The sequence below is a fragment of the Toxorhynchites rutilus genome, chromosome 2 (genome assembly GCF_029784135.1).
Source record: "Toxorhynchites rutilus septentrionalis strain SRP chromosome 2, ASM2978413v1, whole genome shotgun sequence".
In the NCBI taxonomy this organism is placed as follows: Eukaryota; Metazoa; Arthropoda; class Insecta; order Diptera; family Culicidae; genus Toxorhynchites; species Toxorhynchites rutilus.
The window spans coordinates 21,258,251-21,281,606 of NC_073745.1; the positions used below are offsets into that span (position 1 = coordinate 21,258,251).

The window sequence follows — 23,356 nt, forward strand, 5'->3', positions numbered from 1 at the left end:
AAATGTTGGTGGTTTATTTGAACCCCTATGTGGTTTGACGTAGGATCTATAGTGATAAACGTACTTTTTCGTTTATTTCACGCCATCCTCAATAGATCCGAGATAAAAATTTGAAAAAAATACTGAATGTACATCTTACCACGGTGTATCAAGAAAAATTATCAAAAAAAAATTCATCTAAAATTTTAGTACTAAAAAAATATTTAAAAAAAATTTTTATAGATTTTCTGGCAATTTTGAAAAAAAAAAAAAAATATATATATATATAAAATTTCATCTAAAATTTTAGTATTAAAAAAATATTTAAATTCTGAAAAAACAATTTGGGATTTAGAAATTCAGTACTCTAATTCATATTTAGAGGTGCTCTTACGGCTTTTCTAGATTGATAAATATCTTCAAACTGTTTTCTTTTCAAATATCTAATAATAAAAATAAAATTTAAAAAAATACACAGTACAAAAAAAATTTTATACATTTTCTGGCAATTTTGAAAAAAAAAAAAAAAAAAAAAAAAAATATATATATATATATATATATATATATATATATATATGTGTGATTCACTGACTATATATATATATATATATATATATATATATATATATATATATATATATATATATATATATATATATATATATATATATATATATATATATATATATATATATATATATATATATATATATATATATATATATATATATATATATATATATATATATATATATATATATATATATATATATATATATAGCATGTCAAAGATGGAGTCCACCAAGCAAGAAATTCGCCATATTTTACGTTTTTACGTAAAACGAAGGTGACCCAAAAAAATCGTGTAGTTTATGGACCCGATACTGTAACGATTCGCACAGCACAGCGTCGGTTTGATCGATTTCGTGGCTGTCGAAGATACACCCCGTACTGGTAGGCCAGTCGTCGTAGAAACCGATAAAATCGTTGAAATCATCCAAGTAGACCGGCATGTGAGCACTCGCTCGATTGGCCAGGAAATGTGTATAGACCATAGAACCGTTTGGAACCATTTGCAGGAGATTGGATTCCAAAAAAAAGCTGGATGTATGGATGCCACACGAGTTGACGCAAAAAAATCTTTTAGACCGAATCAACGCCTGCGATGCACTGTTGAAACGGAACGAACTCGACCCATTTTTGAAGAAGATGCTGACTGGTGATGAAAAGTGGATCACGTACGACAACCTAAAGCGAAAAAAGTCGTAGTCGAAGCACGGTGAGCCGACCCAAACCATCGCCAAGCCTGGATTGACGGCCAGGAAGGTTTTGCTGTGTGTTTGGTGGGATTGGAAGGGAATCATCCACTATGGTTCTCTACTATGAGCAGCTTGACCGTTTGAAGCAGGCGATTGACCAGAAGCGACCAGAAATGATCAATAGGAATGGTGTTGTTTTCCACCAGGACAACGCTCGGCCTCACATATCTTTGATGACCCACCAGAAGCTACGGGAGCTCGGATGGGATGTCCTATTGCACCAACCGTATAGTCCGGACCTAGCTCCAAGTGATTATCATCTCTTCCGGTCCATGCAAAACGCTCTTGGTGATACTAAGGTGGCCTCAAAAAAGGTTTGCGAAAACTGGCTGTCTGAGTTTTTTTTGCAAATAAGGAGGGGGGGGGGGTTTATGAGAGGGGGATAATGAAGTTGTCTTCTGAATGGCAACAAGTTTGCGAACAAAACGGCGCTTATTTGACTTAAATTGGATAATTTTAAGTATGTTAAATAAAGCGTCAAGTTTCGATCAGAAATACGACATTTCTTTTTCCCCAACCCTATATATTGCCAAACGCAACGATGCTACCGCAATAACGAAAAACGATGCTTAGATACACAGTTGTGGGAGTGCATTGACCTGAGTTTCTGTCTATAAAAAGTTGATGTCTATAATTATATTTGAGCCTGACTGTCGACTGTCTTGGAGTTATACGAATGCAGAGAATTTTAATGGAAAAAAAGATTGTCAACTTCGGAACACCCTCAGACCAGGCTTGTATGAAGTCACGATCATTGACTCACTTTTGTGACATTCGACATATTTCGTCTCATACGTTTTTGAATATGAATTCATTCGACATTCTTGTAAAAAAATAAAAGAGCACAAATGGAAACGGAATAGGAAAAGGAAACGAAAACGAAAACAGAAACGGAACCGAAATTCCAATAGAAAACAAAAACAGAAACGGAAACGGAAAAGGAATAGGAACACGGAAACAGAAACGGAAAAGGAAACGGAAACCGAAACGGAAACAGAAACGGAAACGGAAAAGGAATAGGAAACGGAAACTGGAACGGAAGTCGTGAAAAATAGAAAACGGAAACGAACAACGGAAGCGGAAGCGGTAACGGAAACAACAACAGCCTCAAACTAACGAATTGGGTTTTGTTGTAGACTCGCTGAGTATTGCGAACAAAGATAAGGAAGCAAACGATTTATTGGTCAAGAAGTAGAAGTTGAGAAGCAATTTTTATAAAAGAAAGATTTAGAGGAACGAAGACAGCTATTGTGCGGTTTGGTGTGCGCGACGGAGGTGCAGCTCGATTGGACTTTCAAATGAGTGTGTCTCAACCGTTGAATCCTCGCATTTTGTTTCGCATTTATTCGCTCAGTCAATTGATTATTTTAGCGAGTAGAGATATGAGCAGAGAATTACGGTCTTTCTCCGACAATCCTGAAAAATTACCGCTCTCTATTACTAATAGCAAAGAGAACTCGATCAGAATTTGCCCCTATAGTGATAAAGAAAAGCTATTGCGTCTTCAAAGAAATTTAGAAGGGAACTCCTTGGAAGCGCACCAGTTGTATCCGACAAACTTTCAGGAACCATCGCCACTTTGAGGGCCCCAAAGACCAAAGCAACCTGGACGTATTCTATGACTCATCACTGGGATTACCAAAAAAAGGATCAATAATTTCACCGGCAGAACGAAGTGGTATGCCACTCCGAAATATGGATGGATTAGATCAGGAGTTTTCAGTTTTTTGATGGCAGAACACTTTTTATAGTAAAAACATTTGATGGAGCATCTGAAGCATCTTAGTAGGGTAAATGATCTTGGTTTGTCCAATTTGGAGTGTTTTTACGCAACTAGTAAATGCAAATCGATTTTTCTTCATGAAAATCACACATAATCGATACGAGTTTGGGTTTGTTGAAAAACCCCAAGTCTCTAGTTGCTAATACTACCATAAGGTGTTGAAATTATTCAAATTTTTATGTTTTTTAACGATTTTCCTTAAAGAAGAATTATGATCATGGTTTGACCACCTCTGATCAAGGTTTGCCCAAAAAAATGATCATGGTGAGAGGGGGATAATGAAGCAGTAAACTTTATCATTGCTTGAGTTTACTGTCATCGTATTGATTCATTCATTATTTAGGCTTTCTTCAGAATATTGCCTTTTCTTGGGCATTTTAGAAGTGTTCACCTCAACACAATCAACACAGAAAAACCATACTTCTGCTATGCGCGAAGCACACCATAAACAAACATAAACAAACTGCAGCGCTCCAAGTGGTTGCCATAGAAATCATGTGGACAAAACAACATTATTGAATTAGACAACTCATGATCAGAATTGAGTTCATCAAAATGCGTTAATTTAATGGTTTAGCTATGTAAATCCGATACAAATGGTGAGCAAGCATGATGTTTACAATATTTATAAGTGTTGTAATCCAGAAAAGGACTGAATACGTGCCAAATAATCATCTGGTGATCGATTAAAAGTTAGCTCGAATGAGGGGCGCATTGACACAAAAAGAAGGTGTATTTTATAATTAAAGGAACATGTGATTTCGTAAAAATATACTATCAAACTACTATAAATCATGTAAAAGGCAATTTCATTTATATGTTTCGAAACATTCGAAGGCCTTATTTGACACAGGAGCGCTGAATTAGAGCATTCAAAAAAGTGGGCAAACCATGATCATATTTTCGACTGGACAAACCAAGATCATTTCCCTAAATTCTCGCGTAACTTTCCAAACAACTCAGTGGTGCAAGCGTTTGATGATATGTTCAACGAAAAGGATTCTAGAACGGATGCTCGTTTCTGGAACACTGCGCTAAAAAATAACGCTAAATCTGTCTGTAAGGTAGTGATCATCGAAAAAAGGGAGAAATTAATGAATTTGAATGAATTTTCGTTTTTGTATAATTTTTCTGCTCATTTTCAAGACAAAGACAAAGACAAGACAAAGAATCTACGAAAACACCTGTTTTGAGGAATTTTGATGTGCATTCATGTAATGCAGAGGTTTTCAGATATTTTTTTTATGGCAGAGCACTTTTTATAGCAAAAACATTTGACGGAGAACCTGCATTTTTTAACCAAATAAACAAATTCTATTTGTATTGAAAAACCCGACTGAGAACAACTCTATTCCAATTGCGCATCGCAGTTACATAACATCTGACCCGGAGTAAACAAGATGAATTACTATATGCCCTGTGAAATTGAATTAAAGAATTTTTATTTCAAGGTGGGTTTTCAAGTGGGAGCATTTTCTATAACTTTGCGGAGCACAAATTTCCCGCGGAGCACCATTTGAAAACCCCTGATGTAATGAATACATTTGTCCACCAAGGATACAGTTTGAGTTATTTTGTTCATGATCGTTTCAAATAGTATGATTTATTAGAACAGTGTTCGTTATGGCGGGTTTACATTAGGGAGATCTATAGCTATAGATGGATTTATTCACGTGAAAATGGTGTAAACGGGCGAGAATATATATGATACACTTATTCGAGGTATATATAATTAAATTGAATAAATTCAGCATATGTAAACGCTTGTGAATTTCTCACTGGTGAGAAATCACTAAAGTTGGATGCAGTTCTACTTCAGGTGAATAAGTTCAACGAAAATATGAATATATTCATTATAGAAGTTCACGCTAGTGTAAACGGTTAATGCGATTTCTATAATTCTCATCATATTTCTTCACATTAATATATCACTAGTCTAAACCCACCATTAAATAGAACATTTCATACAATTATATCAAATTGAAGAAAAAAATCTTAATCACATCAATCTATCGCTTCATTTCAGCTGCAAATGCTCAAACAGGAGCTGGAATCCCGTCCAAAGTCCGACGAGTTGGAGAAAAAGCAACAGCTCTGCGAGAGTCTAACCGAGAGTCTGGCCTCGCTGCGAATAGAGGCGGAAGAACTGCGGGCGGTGAACGATCGCTGCCAGGACGAGATGGATCGGTTGGAGAAGGAACTTTTGAAGCAGAAAAACAGCGAGAATGAGAAACTCAGTGCAATGGCGGCCCTCCATCAGCAACCTGCCCTGGAGGTGGTGGATCCGGTGGTGCCAACAATCAGCGACGCGGCAGCCGTGGGGAAAGTGGAACGAGACCCCGTCGAAGCACGTGTCCAGGAGGAGGGGATTTCTAGGGATAACGCAAAGCAGCAGTCCTCTCTGGTCGATGTTGAAACACAAACAGACGTAGAAGAGCATGCTGTTGTTGTGGATGTAAGCGAGAACGACATCTCAATCAGCTCCAATGTCGGGGAGCTAGATGACGACGACGAAGAAGAAGACGACGACGAGAAAACGGAAACGAACGATAATACGGGCGTTTTTGTTGGCGAACAACTGCTCGATCGTAGTGGCATTTGCAGTAGCAGTAGTTTCGGTGAGAGTGACGCGGCCAGCACCCACAACGATAGTGAGATTAGTCCCAGCAATAGCATCAGAAGTGCAATCGGTACCAAAGCAACGAGCGTTGTCATCGGCCCCGGAGGAGAACCCAACGGAAGCGTATCCGATCAGTGTAAACTTTTTGGCATTAACATCGAACATGAACTGGAACTCATCAACCATCCAGATGTCCAGAGGGAGGAAGAGCTGATCGCGTTCAAAGAAAAGTACACTCATCTAACGCAGGAAAACATCCGGTTGAACCAGCAGCTGCAAAAGCTTAATGAAGACTTCTGTCAGTTCAAGAGCAAATCATTTATGAATATTCTGTTGTACATAGCGCCCCTCTTTGTTATCGTTGGTTATGTAATGTTTAATCGTGTATCGTAAAGCCACTAGGTATCTTCAGTTTAGTTCAGTTATACAGAGTAGAAAATTTTACAAATATTTATTTCGAACTCGGTTAGAAGCAGACAGATACGAAACAAAAATCATCAGTATAGTTTAAAAATTAGCTTTGTTTTCCCCTCCTTAGTTGTACTTTATCCACACGATCGAGCTCACATCTCGAGAGGTTCTCAATTTCGGTTTCATCTTTCGGCAGATAGCTTCAATTTACCATCTATGTTTAGTTTTTCTGTATTTTCGGCTGCAGCCAAATGTATTTATTGTAGCCCAGAGGATGATGAATAATACTAGTAGTATCATTGTGGGATCAGCCATGATTTAGCCAGAGAAAAAAAAACAGGAAAACGAGCGAGCCTGGAATCTCTTCTTTTTGTTTTTCTGTGTGCATGCATAATATATTATATATTATTCAAACAAAATATCGAGAATCAAAAACCCACTTCTTTCGAGAATAAAACACTACATTTAGAAATTCCACCCCCTGAGCTCTTGTAGTATACTGCTGAGTCCAAACAACATATTTATTCACTAGAGCAGGATAGCTTCTATACATACATACAAAACAACAAAATAAAAAAAACAAGGTGTGCGCTCTTAACTACTAGCAGATCTAAACCATCGGCCGCTTCTGGTATGCAAACGCAAATATCGAGTCTTCGAGGAAACGCTTAGGATTTTTTTTTTGAATTGTATCATAAACGATTTTTTCTCCGGAAGGCGCATTATTCGTTCATTCCCTGTGGAAGTGTGGCGAACTGTTTAGGAAGCAACGATCGCAAACATATTTTAGTGGTGGCAGAAGCAGCAGCACCAGCAATAATCGTAGCGACAGACTCGAAAATAAAACCAAAATAATAGGCAAGTGTTCGAGAACATTTCAAAGTACAAATACAGCAGAATAACAAATAACACTGCTCAACCAGAACATGAATCGACGGATAAGAGGCGGGAAGCACAGCAAAACCTGGTTACATGACAAGAAGACAAATAAAAGCGGAAGTGAAATGAGATAAAATTTCTGCGTTCGATTAAAGCATAGGAGAGCATTGATCGGCGCAGTTGAATATGCAAATAGACAGAAGGTGAAAAGGTGTTTTTTTTTCCGAGATAAGAAGCAATGTGTGCATGCATCTTCTAGGTATGCCAATCATGTTTATTTTAGCTGAGGAGTATATGCAAATAGAAGCCAGATTGCCGAGTGGATCGCGAGGTGCGTGTGTTTAGGGAGGTAACGGTACTCGAATCGTGGGGAGCGATTAGTTTTCTTTGCTGCCAAGGAAAGCAAACGCCTACGTGAACATAACTTGTGTACATTTATAAAGAAAAATATTTCAAGATAGACAGTGGTGCTGCGATACACCATATCTACTACAAATAAAAGAGTAAAATTTACATCAAACCGACCGATAAGTGATCCGAACGTTATCCTGCATGATGTTTTAGAATTGTGTCACACAGTTTGTGTCCGAACTCTCACATATAAAGTGAAATGATTGTCCCGAGCACGAATTGTCATTCCAATTCCAGTTATATTCGAGTGACGGGATGTACGCCAACTGTAAGCAATCCTCTTCGCCGCTCTCATCATTCGGTTCACCCCGTCTCCAGTTGGTCCATGTCAACCGCTCTCCTGTTGGCGTCCAAATGAATAACCCTTCCTTGGCCAGATCCGTTGCACCGATCCAAAAACTACAGTTTATTTCCGAGAACTTGTCCGTCGTTCGCACAAACTCGCCGATGGCATCATTTTCTTCCTTGGATTTGATTACCGCTAAGCGCATCCCCAGAGAGTTACAGAATTCGTTCGCTTTGAACCAGTTTGCCTGTGGAAGATTTTGACTATTTTCATTTTGCTAATGGGGAGAAGAATACGCTCTAAATTACCTCTATGCTTGGGATATGGTATGATTTCTTGGGTTCCACTACATATATAAGGCACAGCACAGCTATAACTAAACTCACGAAATTGAGATACATTTTCGATCGCAGAAAGCCTGAATAAAAATGCTCATTTGCTTATAATCGCATTATCACCCAGAAATTGTGAGATCACTTCGAGACATTGCAATTAGATTGAGCATGTGTTTGTGTTTTTGATAATTCATCCCTGCTGAGCTCAATTCTACATATTGCTAAGGAAAAAAAGCCAACAACAAGATAATGTTTTACAAGCTGAGGAAGCGATTATATTGCACAATGGTCCAGGGAACGAATTTAAGTGGAAATTTGCAGTTATTCGACAGTTATTCTCTAGATAAAAACTGTCAGCAACAAAGTTGTTACATATTATGGAGTGCTAATTTTTATGTTGTGGTTTTTGCTCTAACTTTTATATTTGCATGTAGAATTTTAAACATAAAAGTTAGAAAAAAAATGCATGTTGATTGTAATGTAACTTAGAACAAAAGCGCTAATTCGGTTGTTTTCGAGAGATCGAAAAAAAATATTCCAAAAAGTTGCTTAAAATAACTGGAGCTATAACATTGTCGATCTATAATTCTATCTATATTGACAAGAAAAGAAAATTATATTTTTTATTTTACCTAAGATTTTGGGCACCCTATCTTTATCAACATTAAAACGAGCGCTCTATCATATGAGGGGTTTAGAATGCAAGGGGTGTAAGTGACTTGATCGATTTCTCTTCATCAACTTTTTCTTTAGTTAATAACTCAATTGCAAAAACGTTCCAATTTAAGTTTGCTATAGAATCTGATAGTTGAGGTTCTGACCTATCTTTTACATTGTCAAATATAGCTGGGAATGTATTTGAGGCTAAACTATGATCAAAAGAGAGAGTCGATGTAGAGAAATCGATCAAATCACTTACACCCCTTTCATTCTAAGCCCCTCATTTCTCATTTGCTTAAAAGCCCTCTGGAATGAAAAAAGTGTTCATTCTGCCTGAAAATCAATTATTATCTATTTTCGCTCCCCTAAACTCGTAAGCGAAGCTCAATCCAGTCAACGCAAATTTAGCTTCGTTTACGAGATTAGGGGAGTGTCAAAGATAATGATTGAATTCCAGAATAAAACTTCAGCTGCTGTACGTTTTTTTTCTCTAGATTTGGATCGATTAATCGACGTAAATTATTTGTTCGCTTCGATTATTGGTTGCGCAGTATTCGTTCGATTAATAATCGACTTCTTTGGGAAGTATTCGATTAATCGATTCATCGAACGATTATCGGGGATCACTAGTAACAACTTTGTCGAAGCCAGTTTTTGTCTAGAAAATTGCTGTCGAGCTCTAGATGCTAATTTCTACCTAAATTCGTTCCCTGAAGCTTTGTGCATTGGTGTAGTAAATGATGAAGATGTGACACCTCCAACAATATATAAAGTTAAGAATGCCACCAAACAGCTGAAGAACAACAAATCGACTGAACAGAACAACTACCGGAAGAGTGAAAAGATGGGGTTATTTGTCCTATTTTCAAGAGAGACAACTCTCGTGCAATCTACATCCTGAATTTCGCCTACAAAGCGCGTTCTCAAATTATCTTTCGTCGACTATCAACACTAACAAACACATTCGTGGAGAATTCATAGAAGATCGATCTATTACTGATCAAATCCTAACCTTGAGACAAATCTTCCAGAAATGTCGTAAGTATAGAGTCCCTACGGTACCATCTATTCATCGATTGTGTCACATTAACCAGAAATCTACTCACCCGGAAGACAGTTACCCGAAAAACATTCACCCGAATCCCACTCACCCGAATGTAACAATTACCCGAATGCGACAGTTACCCGAATGAATGATAATATAATCGAATAATACGCGAATTTTATTATTAGGATGTATTTGTATATTTATTTCTGATCAGTGTTATATAAAGATCATATTGAGATGATAATGAGGATAAGGAACCGAGGCGACCTCAAGCCGCCGAGGCGACGCAATCCGAGTCGGCCGCCGACTCACGTCGGACCGCATACGTTTATCTGGTGCATCACGTTTGAAACCAGGCAATCCAAATGCATGACATGCATAATTAATCGGGCAAACGTAATGCACTAGGTAAAGGTATAAAAAATAAATTCATGATAAAAGCTGCGCTGCGGTGGTAAATACGTAAGTACCATTTTTATTTTATCTATTCCTTTCACATTTTCATTTAAAATTTTTATGTTAAAGTTATCTGCTTAATTTTCGGAATATTCCATAACCCATGCTCATTTCTGAATGATCTCTTGGCCTGCAAGAACAATACTGAAAGGAAAGAAGTCGGCATGTCCATTGTGCCTACACTAATTTCTAAAAATGACACATTCGATGTTTTTCGAATTTCCTCATTACAATTTCTCATCTCACTTCGTAACTTCGTGACAGGAAATTCGACAAAACTCATAATCTGATTGTCGAAATTTTTGCTTCTTCATTCGGGTAAATGTTGTATTCGGGTAAATGTCGCATTCGAATATTTGTTACATTCGGGTAAATGTTCATTCGGGTATTTGTAGCATTCGGGTATATGTCCATTCGGGTATATGTTGCATTCGGGTATTTGTTACATTCGGGTATTTGGGTAAATGGGACACAACCCTATTCATCAACTTTAAAACCGCATATGATTCTATAACACGAAATAGCTAGAAAAAATAGTGAACGAGAAAGGTTTCTCGGGAAGCCGATCAAATAAAGCTCTATGGATAGAATACAATTCTGTGTGCGAATATCGGGTGGTTTATCTGATTCATCTGTGTCCCATAGCAAGGTAATGATCTCTCTTGCTTCTATTGCCAGCACAATTTTCAACAGTCAATTCATCGCTATGCTGAAGACATGATCACTGTTGGAAGAATATTCATGGCGTTAGCAGAAAATTACACCAGAAGCATGATTTTAGAATCTTTTCGGGCAACCCAATATAAAAGATATTAATTTTTTTAATGTCATTCGCTTTTATTCGTGTAAAAAGTCATTGAGAACATGGAGGATTCTGAGAGCGAGCCCTTGATCTATTGCTCAATTAAAGGACGTGCATCAATTTACTGCAGTTGCATCTCGTGCACTGCACAACCTAATATTGAAAAAGAAAAAAATATGAATCGCTCCTATTACGCTTATTAGCGCAGACTATAGTTCAAGCAAAGAATCGTTTGCATCTATTATAAGGGCCAATAAAATTTAACAATAATAAATAATAATAAAGCTTGAATAGCAATATTTGTTATCGCCACAGTGTCCGTAGAGCAATCATTGCATTGCATGTTATACACATTCTTGATCCATAGTTAAATATAAATGAATGCGCCGAACAAATGTATGAGGGAATGCCATTGATAAAAGCCGTTGACTGAATGTTGGTTGAAACAGGACTGTGCGACATTGGCAAAGTTTTGCTAGTCTCATTCATTTCTTCTTCTTTCTTTGTTTTTAAGAGGCTTTAAACTTTGCAGTTCATTCGCCTCTATACTCATTCATTTTGTCCGTCCTCTGTATTTAGGTTAGAGATGTGCCATGTGTAGTGTGCACCCGTGGCCGAGTGGTTAGCGTCATAACTAACATGCCGGGTGTTCGGGTTCGATTCCCGTTCTGGTCGGGGGAATTTTTCGTCAAAGAAATTTCCTCCGACTTGCACTGTGATCACGCGTATTCTAGAGCTTGCCACTCAGAATGCATTCAAGGCGTGTTATTTGGCATAGAAATCTTAACTAAGTACTAATAAAAAGACGGGTGGGTAATGTCGGGGACATAACCGGAGTGACGTAGGACTATACAACGGGGACAGCTTATTCTAAATATATATTTTAAATATATTGTTTTATTTTCCTCTCCTACGTGAATACCTACCTCTCTACCTGAAATATGGATTAGTTTACTGTTTACTCTTTATGAACATGTTGGGAGTTCTGAAATGAACCTTTGGTGTTGTGTTCTTGCGTTTTTTTTTGTAAAAATTTCTCATTTTTTTCTCACTGTCTTATAGTTGATTCTTGATTTTTTTTCCGAAGGCTTTGTACTCATTAAATGTTCAACGCCGGGCATTTTTCGGCGTATGCACATATCGTACAATCAAAATGATGGCTGTGATAAGGAATGCATAGGTGGTCGTCAGTTCATTGAGCACATTACCGTACCTTAAACTGTGGTTTCGGAGACGAATGAATTGTAATATTTGTAGTCTCCGCAAACAAAATAAATAAAAATGAAAAAGAACTGAGGTTTTGGAGACGAACTCTACAATCTGTCGAGGAATAGACGAGCTATAAACGTTCTGAAAAATCAATGTGAATACAGGGACGGATGACCTTCGAATTAAAGTCCTTTAAAATAAGAACAGAGTAGCAGGAAATGCATAGCTCATCATATTGCTCCTTAGTTATGTTTCTATACAATGCAGATGTAACGTCAGTCAATTTTCAACATCAGTTATCAACTAAAGAAAGCAGTTCTTGCTACCGAGAAAATTCGTTAATGCCATCCTGCATACAATGTGTTGTAATTTGGAGCCACTTTTAATTCGGAGACCATGTATGGGTTTGTGAAAACTGAATGATCAATTTAAAAGACCTCAACCACCAATAAGTTCAAAAACAAGCATAAACAAAATAATTCAGTTCATATTATATGTCATATTATGTCACTTTAGAATGCATTGGTATTGTGAATAACTTTTAATAACTTTTCTTTGAATGGCTTAATAGCCATGAAAGGCGCCGTGTTTTACGGTGGCTGGTTTTGCCACCAAAGCAGTCTGTATAAACAAACATTTTCCTTCTTCTACCTGCTGCCGTTTTGAGATTGCGTTTGCCACTCGCTGAAACTGATTGTTGCCACCGAACCGAATGTGCTCTGTTCTGTAGGCGGGTTTTCTTATTGTCGTGAGCAGCTTTGCAAGCCAACTCGAGCACTCCGGCGGCCGAAATTCTAAAACCGCTATTAGGTATGCTGGTGCTCCGGCACCAATCCGTTGATGCGATGTGATGTGAAACGATGCCATACAACTACACTGATTTACGGTTTGAAAGAGAATGATATATTTTTCAGCGGATCCGCGCGTTTTGTACTTTAGCGGTACACGCTCACAGGATAGAGACAAATCAGCAGACTCAGCCAAAGGGGCGAGTCCAACGAGACGAACGAATGAGCGTTAAAAGGCAGCGATGGCAAAAAAATATATTCATTACGATTTGTTCGCTCGTTGGATTCACATGCAGGTGTTTCTAACAAACACGAAGGCACCGAAGACTAGTGGAATAGTGGAAAAGCCGCCAAAAAGTTCGGCACGGCGCAGAAGAATATCTCGGAAACCGACAAGAAAAAGGAGAAGGAAGCAAACGCTAAAAAGTGTCCTTTTCAGGTCCACAAAATCATCTTTAATCTAAAGAGTTTATTGTTTTGTTATCACTCGATATCTCCATCTTGTTCGGTTAAACCTTCCTGTTTAGCGAGTGCGTTTGCCACTCGCCACAGTTGGAAAATTTCTTCTCATCCAGCTTGGGACATGTTGTACTGTAAATTACGGTTCCCGGAATAAATCGCCACAGAAAACGACTGCAACAGAAACCACCGCTTATAAAATGTGTAGTAGGCTATAAATATTGTGGCGCGGTATTGTATTTCAAAACAAGAATTAACCGGGCAAACGTATCGCCCCAGGCAAACGTAACGCCCCGGGCAGACGTATACCGTCCGACGCTCGCTAGAGCTCGGTCGGACATTGCTAAAGGATCGTATCCTATGTTTCAAACTAACCGGGCAATCAGTGGATCCCAGGTTTGCGTGCGAGACACCGCCGCTTCCGACGGCGGGTCGGCGGTGGACTCGGATTGCGTCATCTTGGCGGCATGGGCCGCCTCGATTCCTTATCCTCGCCAAATGGGGACTTCGTCCCCATTACATTGTCCTCAGAATAAATTTCGAAAAACGAGAACAAGAGAATAAATTTATAATAGAAATGTGAGGCACATGATGTTTTTCCCGCGCCAAATATTTCTAGCCTACTACACTTTTTCTAAGCGGTTGTTTCTGTTGCAGTTGTTTACTGTGGCGATTTATTCCGGTCACCGTAAATTACATTTAATGCGACATGCCGAAGCACCACTCAGTGTCGCATTGGAGGTGATTTTAACCTGTAATTGATAATTTGCGATGACAGTGGTACAGCTTTCACAGTTGGAAAATTTCTTCCCATCCAGCTTGGGACATGTTGGGTCATAATTTGGACCCCCATAGAGTTTACAAAAATCCAATTAGCTAATTATCGAACTAAAATTACTGTACTTTCAATCTGGAAGCAATTTAAGAATTGGTGAAAATTGAATAATCGAGAAACTCCCCAACCATCAATAAGCTCAGCACAACTGCAAAATTCTCATACTCTTCATATCCTGGCAAACAAATTATGAAAAATCAATTTGTGTTTTATTATTATTTTGGATAATATTTTAGAATGCATTGAACTGTATTTCGTAAACTCTTTTTTGAAAGGTTTAATGGCCCTGATAAGCGCCGTGTTTTATGGAATGGTTCCAATTTAGAAAACTTTGTACTCGTGGTTTTGAAAAAAAAAGACGGGTGGGTAATGTCGGGGACATAACCGGAGTGACGTAGGACTATACAAAGGGGACAGCTTTTGTTAAATATATATTTTAAATATATTGTTTTATTTTCTTCTCCTACGTGAATACTTACCTATCTACCTGAAAAATGGATTAGTTTACTGTTTACTCTTTATGAATATGTTGATGGTTCTGAAAAGAACCTTTGGTGTTGTGTTTTTGTTATCACTCGATATTCCCATCTTGTTCGGTTAAACCTTCCTGTTTAGCTATTGCGTTTGCCACTCGCCACAGCTTTCACAGTTGGAAAATTTCTTCCCATCCAGCTTGTGACATGTTGTTCAGTAAACTACATTTAATGCGACGTGCCGAAGCACCACTCAGTGTCGCATTGGAGGCGATTTAAACCTGTAATTGAACATTTGCGATGACAGTGGTACAGTGTCGACTTTCAATGTGGGGTCATAATTTGGATCTCTATTACAAAAATGTCCAACTAAATAAGTCGCATTACATGTCCGTCCAATTAGCTAAATGTCGAACTAATTGTAAATTACTGTACTTTCAATCTGGAAACAATTTAAAAATTGGTGAAAATTGAATAATCTGGAATGTTCCCAACTATCAATAAGCTCAGAACAACTGCCAAATTCACATACTCATCAGATCCTGGCAAACAAATTATGAAAAAATCAATTTGTGTTTTATTATTATTTTGGATAATGTTTTAGAAAGCATTGAACTGTATTTCCTAAACTCTTTTTGGAAGGTTTAATGGCCCTGAAAAGCGCCTTGTTTTATGGAATGGTTCCAATTTAGAAAACTTATTACTCGTGGTTTTGAAAAAAACCATTTCGAATGCCCTTGATGCCGCCTTGTTCTGGATTTGCCTTCTGCTACCTGATGCCGTTTTGCGATTGCGTTTGCCACTCGCCATTCGCTGCAACTGCCTGTTGTCTTGATGTCCACCGAACTGAATGTGTTCTGTTCTGAATGCAGGTTTTCTTATCGTCGTGAGCAGCTTTACCAGCTAACTCGATCACTTCGGCGGCTGAAACTATATAACGCCGGCTAGGTGGACTGCTGCACTGGTACTAACGCGCTCGGCCTAGCTACCCTTGCGGAGAACTCCAGATCAACACGGTTCGAGCGGGATTTTGCCTTTCCCTTCACTTTTCCTCCTTTACCATGTCCAGACATGGCTGCTTGGGTTGGTTTGTTGATGTGTTGTGATGCGAACCGATGCGGTGTACGGTTTGAATGAGAATGATCGTTACGGCAGCGGAGCGGGGATTTTTAAGCTGACTGGCTGGCTCGAGAATTACGCATGTGTGAGACTGCGACCAATGTTTCGTTAATTTTTTTCTTTTTCCTTTCCAATCGTGCTTCATTCTATTTCGCTGCTGCTCTGGTTGCCCGTTTTGGTCGGTACGATTTGAGGAGCACAAAATGGACCAATCAAAAATGGGCACATAGTGCATTTTGACAATGCTTGATATTTCACAATTATTCAATTATTTATCTCAAGAAAAATGAAATGTTATTCGTTATGATAGTTGCGTAGATATATTTCCTATCAATTGATGCAAAAACCTTTGCGATCTATTGAGAAATGCTCGAGTTATAAGCGTTCCAAATCTTGCATTTTTTCCTACTTGTTCAGTGCCTAGATTTCCATTTCACCCCCTATATCTTCCGGTTAGACGTAGTCCTACGTCAAAACCATTTCGAACGCCATCGATGCCTTGTTCTGGATTTGCCACCAAAGCAGTTTGTATGAAGAACAAACTTTTATCTTCTGCTCGTCACTCGCTGAAACTGCCTATTCTTGTCTAGATGTCCACCGAACCGAATGTGGTCTGTTCTGAATGCGGATTTTCTTATCGTCGCGAACAGCTTTGCCAGCCAACTCGATCACTTCGGCGGCCGAAACTATATAACGCCGACTAGGTGGACTGGAGCACTGGTACTAACGCGCTCGGCATAGGGATTTTGCCTTTCCCTTCACTTTTCCTCCTTTATCATGTCCAGACATGGCTGCTTGGGTTGGTTTGTTGATGTGTTGTGATGCGAAACGATGTGGTGTACGGTTTGAATGAGAATGATCGTTACGACAGCGGAGCGGGGATTTTTAAGCTGACTGGCTGGCTCGAGAATTACGCATGTGTGAGACTGCGACCAATGTTTCGTTCATATTTTTTCTTTTTCCTTTCCAATCGCGTTCATTGTATTTCGCTGCTGCTCTGGTTGCCCGTTTTGGTCGGTACAATATGAGGAGCACAAAATGGACCAATCAAAAATGGGCACATAGTGCATTTGGACAATGCTTGATATTTCACAATTATTCAATTATTTATCTCAAGAAAAATGAAATGTTATTCGTTATGATAGATGCGTAGATATATTTCCTATCAATTGATGCAAAAACCTTTGCGATCTATTGAGAAATGCTCGAGTTATAAGCGTTCCAAATCTTGCATTTTTACCTACTTGTTCAGTGCCTAGATTTTCATTTCACCCCCTATATCTTCCGGTTAGACGTAGTCCTACGTCAAAATGACGCAAGTAATACTACGTTGAGACGGCGAAGTTCCTCTAGGAACGTTAGTGCCATTGAAGAAGAAGAAGATGTGCCATCCACTCATGAGCTGTTCATTCGAATCGCTTCATCATAGTGAGCGGATTCGGATCGGCTCGCAATCAAAACAACGCAGCTTATCAGCTCATTACGGAGCTGGAGAGCTGATGAGCTGATGAGCTGCTGAGCTGTTGAGTTGGAGAGCTGCATAGCTGTGAATCGCAATAGCTGTAGAAGGTGTGAATTGAGAGACGCCAAAGAATTTTTCGTTTCCCGCGCTTTATGATATGACGTCAGTTTGTTTTCGTGTGTCATTCTTCGTTCTTTAGCTTTAGCAGAGATACCAGATAGGAAAAAGGTTTTTGTTTTGAAGATCGTTTGTTACTTCATTAAATTTTTCTTACATCGCCAAACAAAATAATAAACATTATTATATGCTTGTAAATAAAATTACTATATTATATTGTTATTTAAACATGACTGTGGAAACACATAAATTTATTTCCGCGTGCTGAATCAAAACAATTCAGAAAACCACCCAAATGCTGATGAATAATTCGTTTTTTTTGCTTTCAATCTATTAAGAAAATGCACACTATAAAATGTCCCATGGTAGTTACGTTTCATATGCAATTGTGTGGACAGCTGAGCTGAAGAGCTGTTCTAAATGAGCAGCTCACTTGTATGAGCTGAACGGCTCTGAGCCGCTCACCATGATGAGCTGATTTGTCCATCTCTAATTTAGGTTATATTCTTCAGGTTTAAATAATTTGATTACTTTGTTGAAAATATTCGAGCCCCTCGTTTGTGTAGTTTGGATCAAGATGCTAAACTATAGGTGTTTCGTTCTTGACACTTTCATGACAATACCTGAGACGAGTAGCGAGACGTAGCTTTCTGAATTATTTACTTTTTGTTTGGTTGGGTGGTTATGGTTTCATATCAACTCGCTGAGGAAAACAACTGAAGGAAGAAATAAACAAATATATATTCGTGAAAAATAGTGTACTATAGCTGCAATAAGGTATTTATATTATATATTATAACCGCTCCATGTAATGTAATTAAACATACACATACTCTTTACAGATACACAGGTCGAAGGCCACTGATCATTCAACAAGAGCCAAAGATTGTACCGCTCATGGCAACTCTACACGAGCTGAAGATTGTACCGTCCAGTGACCATTCTACCCTGGATTCCTCGAGTCAAGAGAGACGCACCACGATTGATATGAGGTACAGACTAGGGGGCGTCGCTGATCAATGGTCAGTTATACTCCAATAGGAAGTATCCCGTGTCGGCCACACATACATAGTTCTGGAGACTGCAACATCCCAATTATGAGATCTTTGTAATACTAACCTCGAGCCAACCGCGAGTAATCGGTTACATATTACTAACATAGTTGTAAGACAAAAATTGTTAAAATATTGGACTCCCGGCCCCGTCAAGCTACGTGCCTTAATAAAATATATATTTTGGGAAAAAAAAATTATATATTATTCAATATTTTTGGGGGACAGTGAGGAATTGATTAGCTTGTGAGTGTGATAAAAGTGCTATAAGTCTAAGAAATCTGTTGTCCAACTCCTCCACAGATAATCGTTCATCTCGCGGTTCTCTATCATGCCAAAATTATATTGTGAATATTTTATTTACTTCAGATGCCGTATTATTGTGCAGTAAAAGGATGTGGAAACAAGGTTCTCATAACGAAAAATAACCCGGACATTGTTTACCACACTTTTCTGCTCACGTCATTTCCATAGAAGCAGTTACGATGACCGACATCAAATGCGCCATGAACTTAATGGTACGAGGAAATATAGGATGTTGAATTCCAAAGTTAAACATTTTTTCTGCCTTATATGTATCAGCCATTCCATGTCTAACCGATATAGTGGTTCTACGATTTTCGTGGAAAGTGGTAGATTGTAGACTTTATTGTAAAATATTAGACCCGTCTTTTCTTGTTTTTTTTTTTATTAGGGCTGTGTGGTATACGTTGCAAATCATGAATATTGTCACCGGATTAAGGGCATTGTAGTGATGTAGAACGTTGAACTTTTGACTAGTCTGAAATCGATCCACCGCCGCAACAATAAGAAATTTCTCACCGTGCAATTTTTCGAAATGACTGGTACACTCATCGGCAGTGCGGAAATACTCTCGGCATACAAAGCAGCAGCGCAAAGAGGGGTCCAAATTGTGTTTCAGCATACGTTCCACCGTAGTCACATAACGAATTTCCGATAGAAGTCGATTCGCCGCTACCATCTCTTTAATTTCCTTCAAAACTTTGTCGTTTTGTAAAATTGCATCCAGCATACGCAGGGATTTGTTTTGCTTTTTGGAAGTCAACTCTGAAAAATCAACAAATATAATCATTCTTTAGCGGAATAAATATATCAAACCGACCTACCAGCGTGATTGTTCTGTTCTTGCTGCTCCAGTAGGTTTCGCAACCGCTCCATGTTCAATTTAAAATTATTTGGTCGATTACCATTGGCATGCTGTTGGATTGGCTCATTACGTGTTATCAAATTGTGGTTCATCAGCACCCAGCCCAACTCGTCCATTTTCACACGAGTGTTGCGGCGCAATTTTATCTCTTCGAAAAGTTTTTCGCGTAGTTTCCGTTTGATGATGCCTCCGTCCTTGATCAGATTGTGCCGATAAATTCGTACCACGTACGATTCTATTTCATGCTTTTGCCCTGGTGATAAAACAAAAAAAAATAACACTTTCTTTTAAATGCTCAATAAAACCACATACGAAAAACGCTGCTTGCTTGGAAAGAAAAGCATTGATTGCGCGGCTAGAAGGTAAAATATACTCAAAACATCCTTCTGCACTGTTTTTAATTCGACCGCTGATTGTAGATATCTGAAAAAGTAGAAGCAATTATGAGAAATTGTTATACAAAAAAAGACGGGTGGGTAATGTCGGGGACATAACCGGAGTGACGTAGGACTATACAAAGGGGACAGCTTTTGTTAAATATATATTTTAAATATATTGTTTTATTTTCTTCTCCTACGTGAATACCTACCTATCTACCTGAAAAATGGATTAGTTTACTGTTTACTCTTTATGAATATGTTGATGGTTCTGAAAAGAACCTTTGGTGTTGTGTTTTTGTTATCACTCGATATTCCCATCTTGTTCGGTTAAACCTTCCTGTTTAGCTATTGCGTTTACCACTCGCCACAGCTTTCACAGTTGGAAAACTTCTTCCCATCCAGCTTGTGACATGTTGTTCAGTAAATTACATTTAATGCGACGTGCCGGAGAAACACTTTGCCACTCACTGAAACTAATTGTTGACTTGATGAGCGCCGAACCGAAGCTGCTCTGTTCTTGATGCGGGTTTTCTGATTGTCGTGCGTGAGCAGCTTTGCAAGCCAACTCGAGCACTCCGACGGCCGAAACTCTATAATCGCTGTTAGGTATACTGGTGCTCCGGCACCAATCCGTTCGGCCTAGTTACCCTTGCGGAGCAATCAGTGAATGCGACCAACAGGGAACTGGAGAACTGCACGGTTCGAGTGAGACTTTGCCTTTCCCTTAACTTGTCCTCCTTTGTTACGTCCACGATGCCGATGCCGTACCACCACACGGGTTTACGGTTTGAAAGAAAATAAAATAATTTTTTGGGGTCCGCGTGTTTTATACTCTAGCGGTACACACTCACAGGATAGAGACAAATCGGCAGACTCAGCCAGAGGGGCGAGTCCAACGAGGCGAACGAATGAGCGTTAAAAGGGAGCGATGGCAAAAAAAATACATTCATTACGATTTGTTCGCTCGTTGGATTCACATGAAGGCTAAAAAGGGTCCTTTTCAGGATCACAAAATTATCTTCAATCTAAAGAGTTTATTGTTTTGTTATCACTCGATATTCCCATCTTGTTCGGCTAAACCTTCCTGTTTAGCGATTTGTTGCCACTTGCCACAGCTTTCACAGTTGGAAAAGTTCTTCCCATCCAGCTTTGTGACATGTTGTACAGTAAATTACATTCAATGCGACGTGCCGAAGCGCCACTCAGTGTTGCATTGGAGGCGATTTTAACCTGTAATTGAACATTTGCGATGACAGTGGTACAGTGTCGACTTTCAATGTGGGGTCATAATTTGGATCTCTATGTTTACAAAAATGTCCAACTAAATAAGTCGCATTACATGTCCGTCCAATTAGCTTAATGTCGAACTAATTGTAAATAACTGTACTTTCAATCTGGAAACAATTTAAGAATTGATGAAAATTGAATAATCAGGAATTTTGGATAATGTTTTAGAAAGCATTGAACTGTATTTCCTAAACTCTTTTTTGGAAGGTTTAATGGCCATGAAAAGCGCCTTGTTTTATGGAATGGCTCCAATTTAGAAAACTTAGTACTCGTGGTTTTGAAAAAAACCATTTCGAACGCCCTCGATGCCGCCTTGTTCTGGATTTGCCACCAAAGCAGATTGTGTAAAGAACAAACTTTTTTCTTCTGCTACCTGCTGCCGTTTTGCGATTGCGTTTGCCACTCGCCACTCGCTGCAACTGCCTGTTGTCTTGATGTCCACCGAACCGAATGTGTTCTGTTCCGAATGCGGGTTTTCTTATTGTCGCGAGCAGCTTTGCCAGCTAATTCGATAACATCGGCGGCCGAAACTATATGTCGCCTGCTAGGTGGACTGGTGCACTGGTACTAACGCGCTCGGCCTAGCTACCCTTGCGGGGAGCTCCAGATCAACACGGTTCGAGCGGGATTTTGCCTTTCCCTTCACTTTTCCTCCTTTAACATGTCCAGACATGGCTGCTTGGGTTGGTTTGTTGATGTGTTGTGATGCGAACCGATGTGGTGTACGGTTTGAATGAGAATGATCGTTACGGCAGCGGAGCGGGGATTTTTAAGCTGACTGGCTGGCTCGAGAATAACGCATGTGTGAGACTGCGACCAATGTTTCGTTAATTTTTTTCTTTTTCTTTTCAATCGTGCTTCATTCTATTTCGCTGCTGCTCTGGTTGCCCGTTTTGGTCGGTACGATTTGAGGAGCACAAAATGGACCAATCAAAAATGGGCACATAGTGCATTTGAACAATGCTTGATATTTCACAATTATTCAATTATTTATCTCAAGAAAAATGAAATGTTATTCGTTATGATAGATGCGTAGATATATTTCCTATCAATTGATGCAAAAACCTTTGCGATCTATTGAGAAATGCTCGAGTTATAAGCGTTCCAAATCTTGCATTTTTTCCTACTTGTTCAGTGCCTAGATTTCCATTTCACCCCCTATATCTTCCGGTTAGACGTAGTCCTACGTCAAAATTCAGAAAATTACTGCCTACAGTGAAGCGCGAGCAGCTATTTTGCCAACGAATGCATTTGTCACCAAAAGATATGATTTGCTTTGTAAACAAATTTGTTTTTTCACGAGCAATGGCCGAACAGCAATTTTGACATTGCGGTCCACCTATAGTATAACGCCTTGGTTTGGATCTATGAAAACAAACTTTCACCCTACAATTCGTTTTGTGTGTACCTATCAAGCTGCGGTCCACCGGCAAAGTTTGTAGAATAAGAAGGTAGTCTCCTCCCTGCTTTAGTCAAGTAATGGTAGGCCTAAGATAAGATCAGACAATAGGGGGTCTTTTACGGACCAAATTTCAGTCTGTAGGGTCTCTCATTTCAGGTATGAGACAACTTGGATAGAGCAACCATGATCCAGAAGAAGGGGCATCGATGACGGGAGGCGAGATATGTCGGATAGATGGTGAAGCATTAAAACAGTGAGAAGTTCAGTTAAAGGAGTGATTCGAAATAAAAGAATTGAATTAGTAAATCGAGTTTTCAATACGTATCCTCACATCTGGCGACGAGATTGGAGTGACGAACAAGGTAATTAATATCGAATTAATATGATAAATGATTTTTTTTTTGTTATAAAGTGGAATTATTTGAGCGATGAAAATTGGTAAAGGGCAGAGCCCGGACCCCAAATGAAAATCGAAGATCTTTTACAAGATGGCTACCCGTTTTTATAAAAAAATATAAAAAAAGAGAACAGGAAAACAGGTGGATTGCTGAGCGGCAATCGGAGCGGTTTTCGTAATTCAGCATTTTTTTTTTCTTTAAGTGACAAAAAATGTGAA

At 38.9% G+C, this 23,356-nt stretch overlaps 3 protein-coding genes across 5 annotated transcripts in view; 1 reads left to right on the forward strand and 2 right to left on the reverse strand.

Moving 5' to 3' along the window:
• The window catches only part of LOC129767210 (sarcolemmal membrane-associated protein), a 64,533-nt gene extending 57,458 nt beyond the window's left edge, over nucleotides 1-7,075 (forward strand). For all 3 annotated transcript variants that reach the window (XM_055767862.1, XM_055767863.1, XM_055767864.1), the window contains one exon: nucleotides 5,108-7,075. In XM_055767862.1, the coding sequence (XP_055623837.1) occupies nucleotides 5,108-6,094 (987 nt within the window). In that variant the 3' untranslated portion in view covers nucleotides 6,095-7,075. The remainder of the gene's footprint in view (nucleotides 1-5,107) is intronic.
• A 169-nt stretch (nucleotides 7,076-7,244) lies between these two features.
• On the reverse strand, nucleotides 7,245-8,284 carry LOC129767214 (perlucin-like). The gene is made up of 2 exons (XM_055767867.1): nucleotides 7,997-8,284; nucleotides 7,245-7,935 (listed from the first exon to the last, which is right to left on the reverse strand). Exons 1-2 carry the CDS (start codon nucleotides 8,087-8,089, stop codon nucleotides 7,552-7,554), a joined length of 477 nt encoding a protein of 158 aa, XP_055623842.1. The 5' UTR covers nucleotides 8,090-8,284; the 3' UTR covers nucleotides 7,245-7,551.
• Nucleotides 8,285-18,682: 10,398 nt separating this feature from the next.
• LOC129767213 (uncharacterized) lies at nucleotides 18,683-20,120 on the reverse strand. The gene is made up of 3 exons (XM_055767866.1): nucleotides 19,984-20,120; nucleotides 19,631-19,924; nucleotides 18,683-19,571 (listed from the first exon to the last, which is right to left on the reverse strand). Exons 2-3 carry the CDS (start codon nucleotides 19,785-19,787, stop codon nucleotides 19,150-19,152), a joined length of 579 nt encoding a protein of 192 aa, XP_055623841.1. The 5' UTR covers nucleotides 19,788-19,924; nucleotides 19,984-20,120; the 3' UTR covers nucleotides 18,683-19,149.
• Between the last annotated feature and the right edge of the window lie 3,236 nt (nucleotides 20,121-23,356).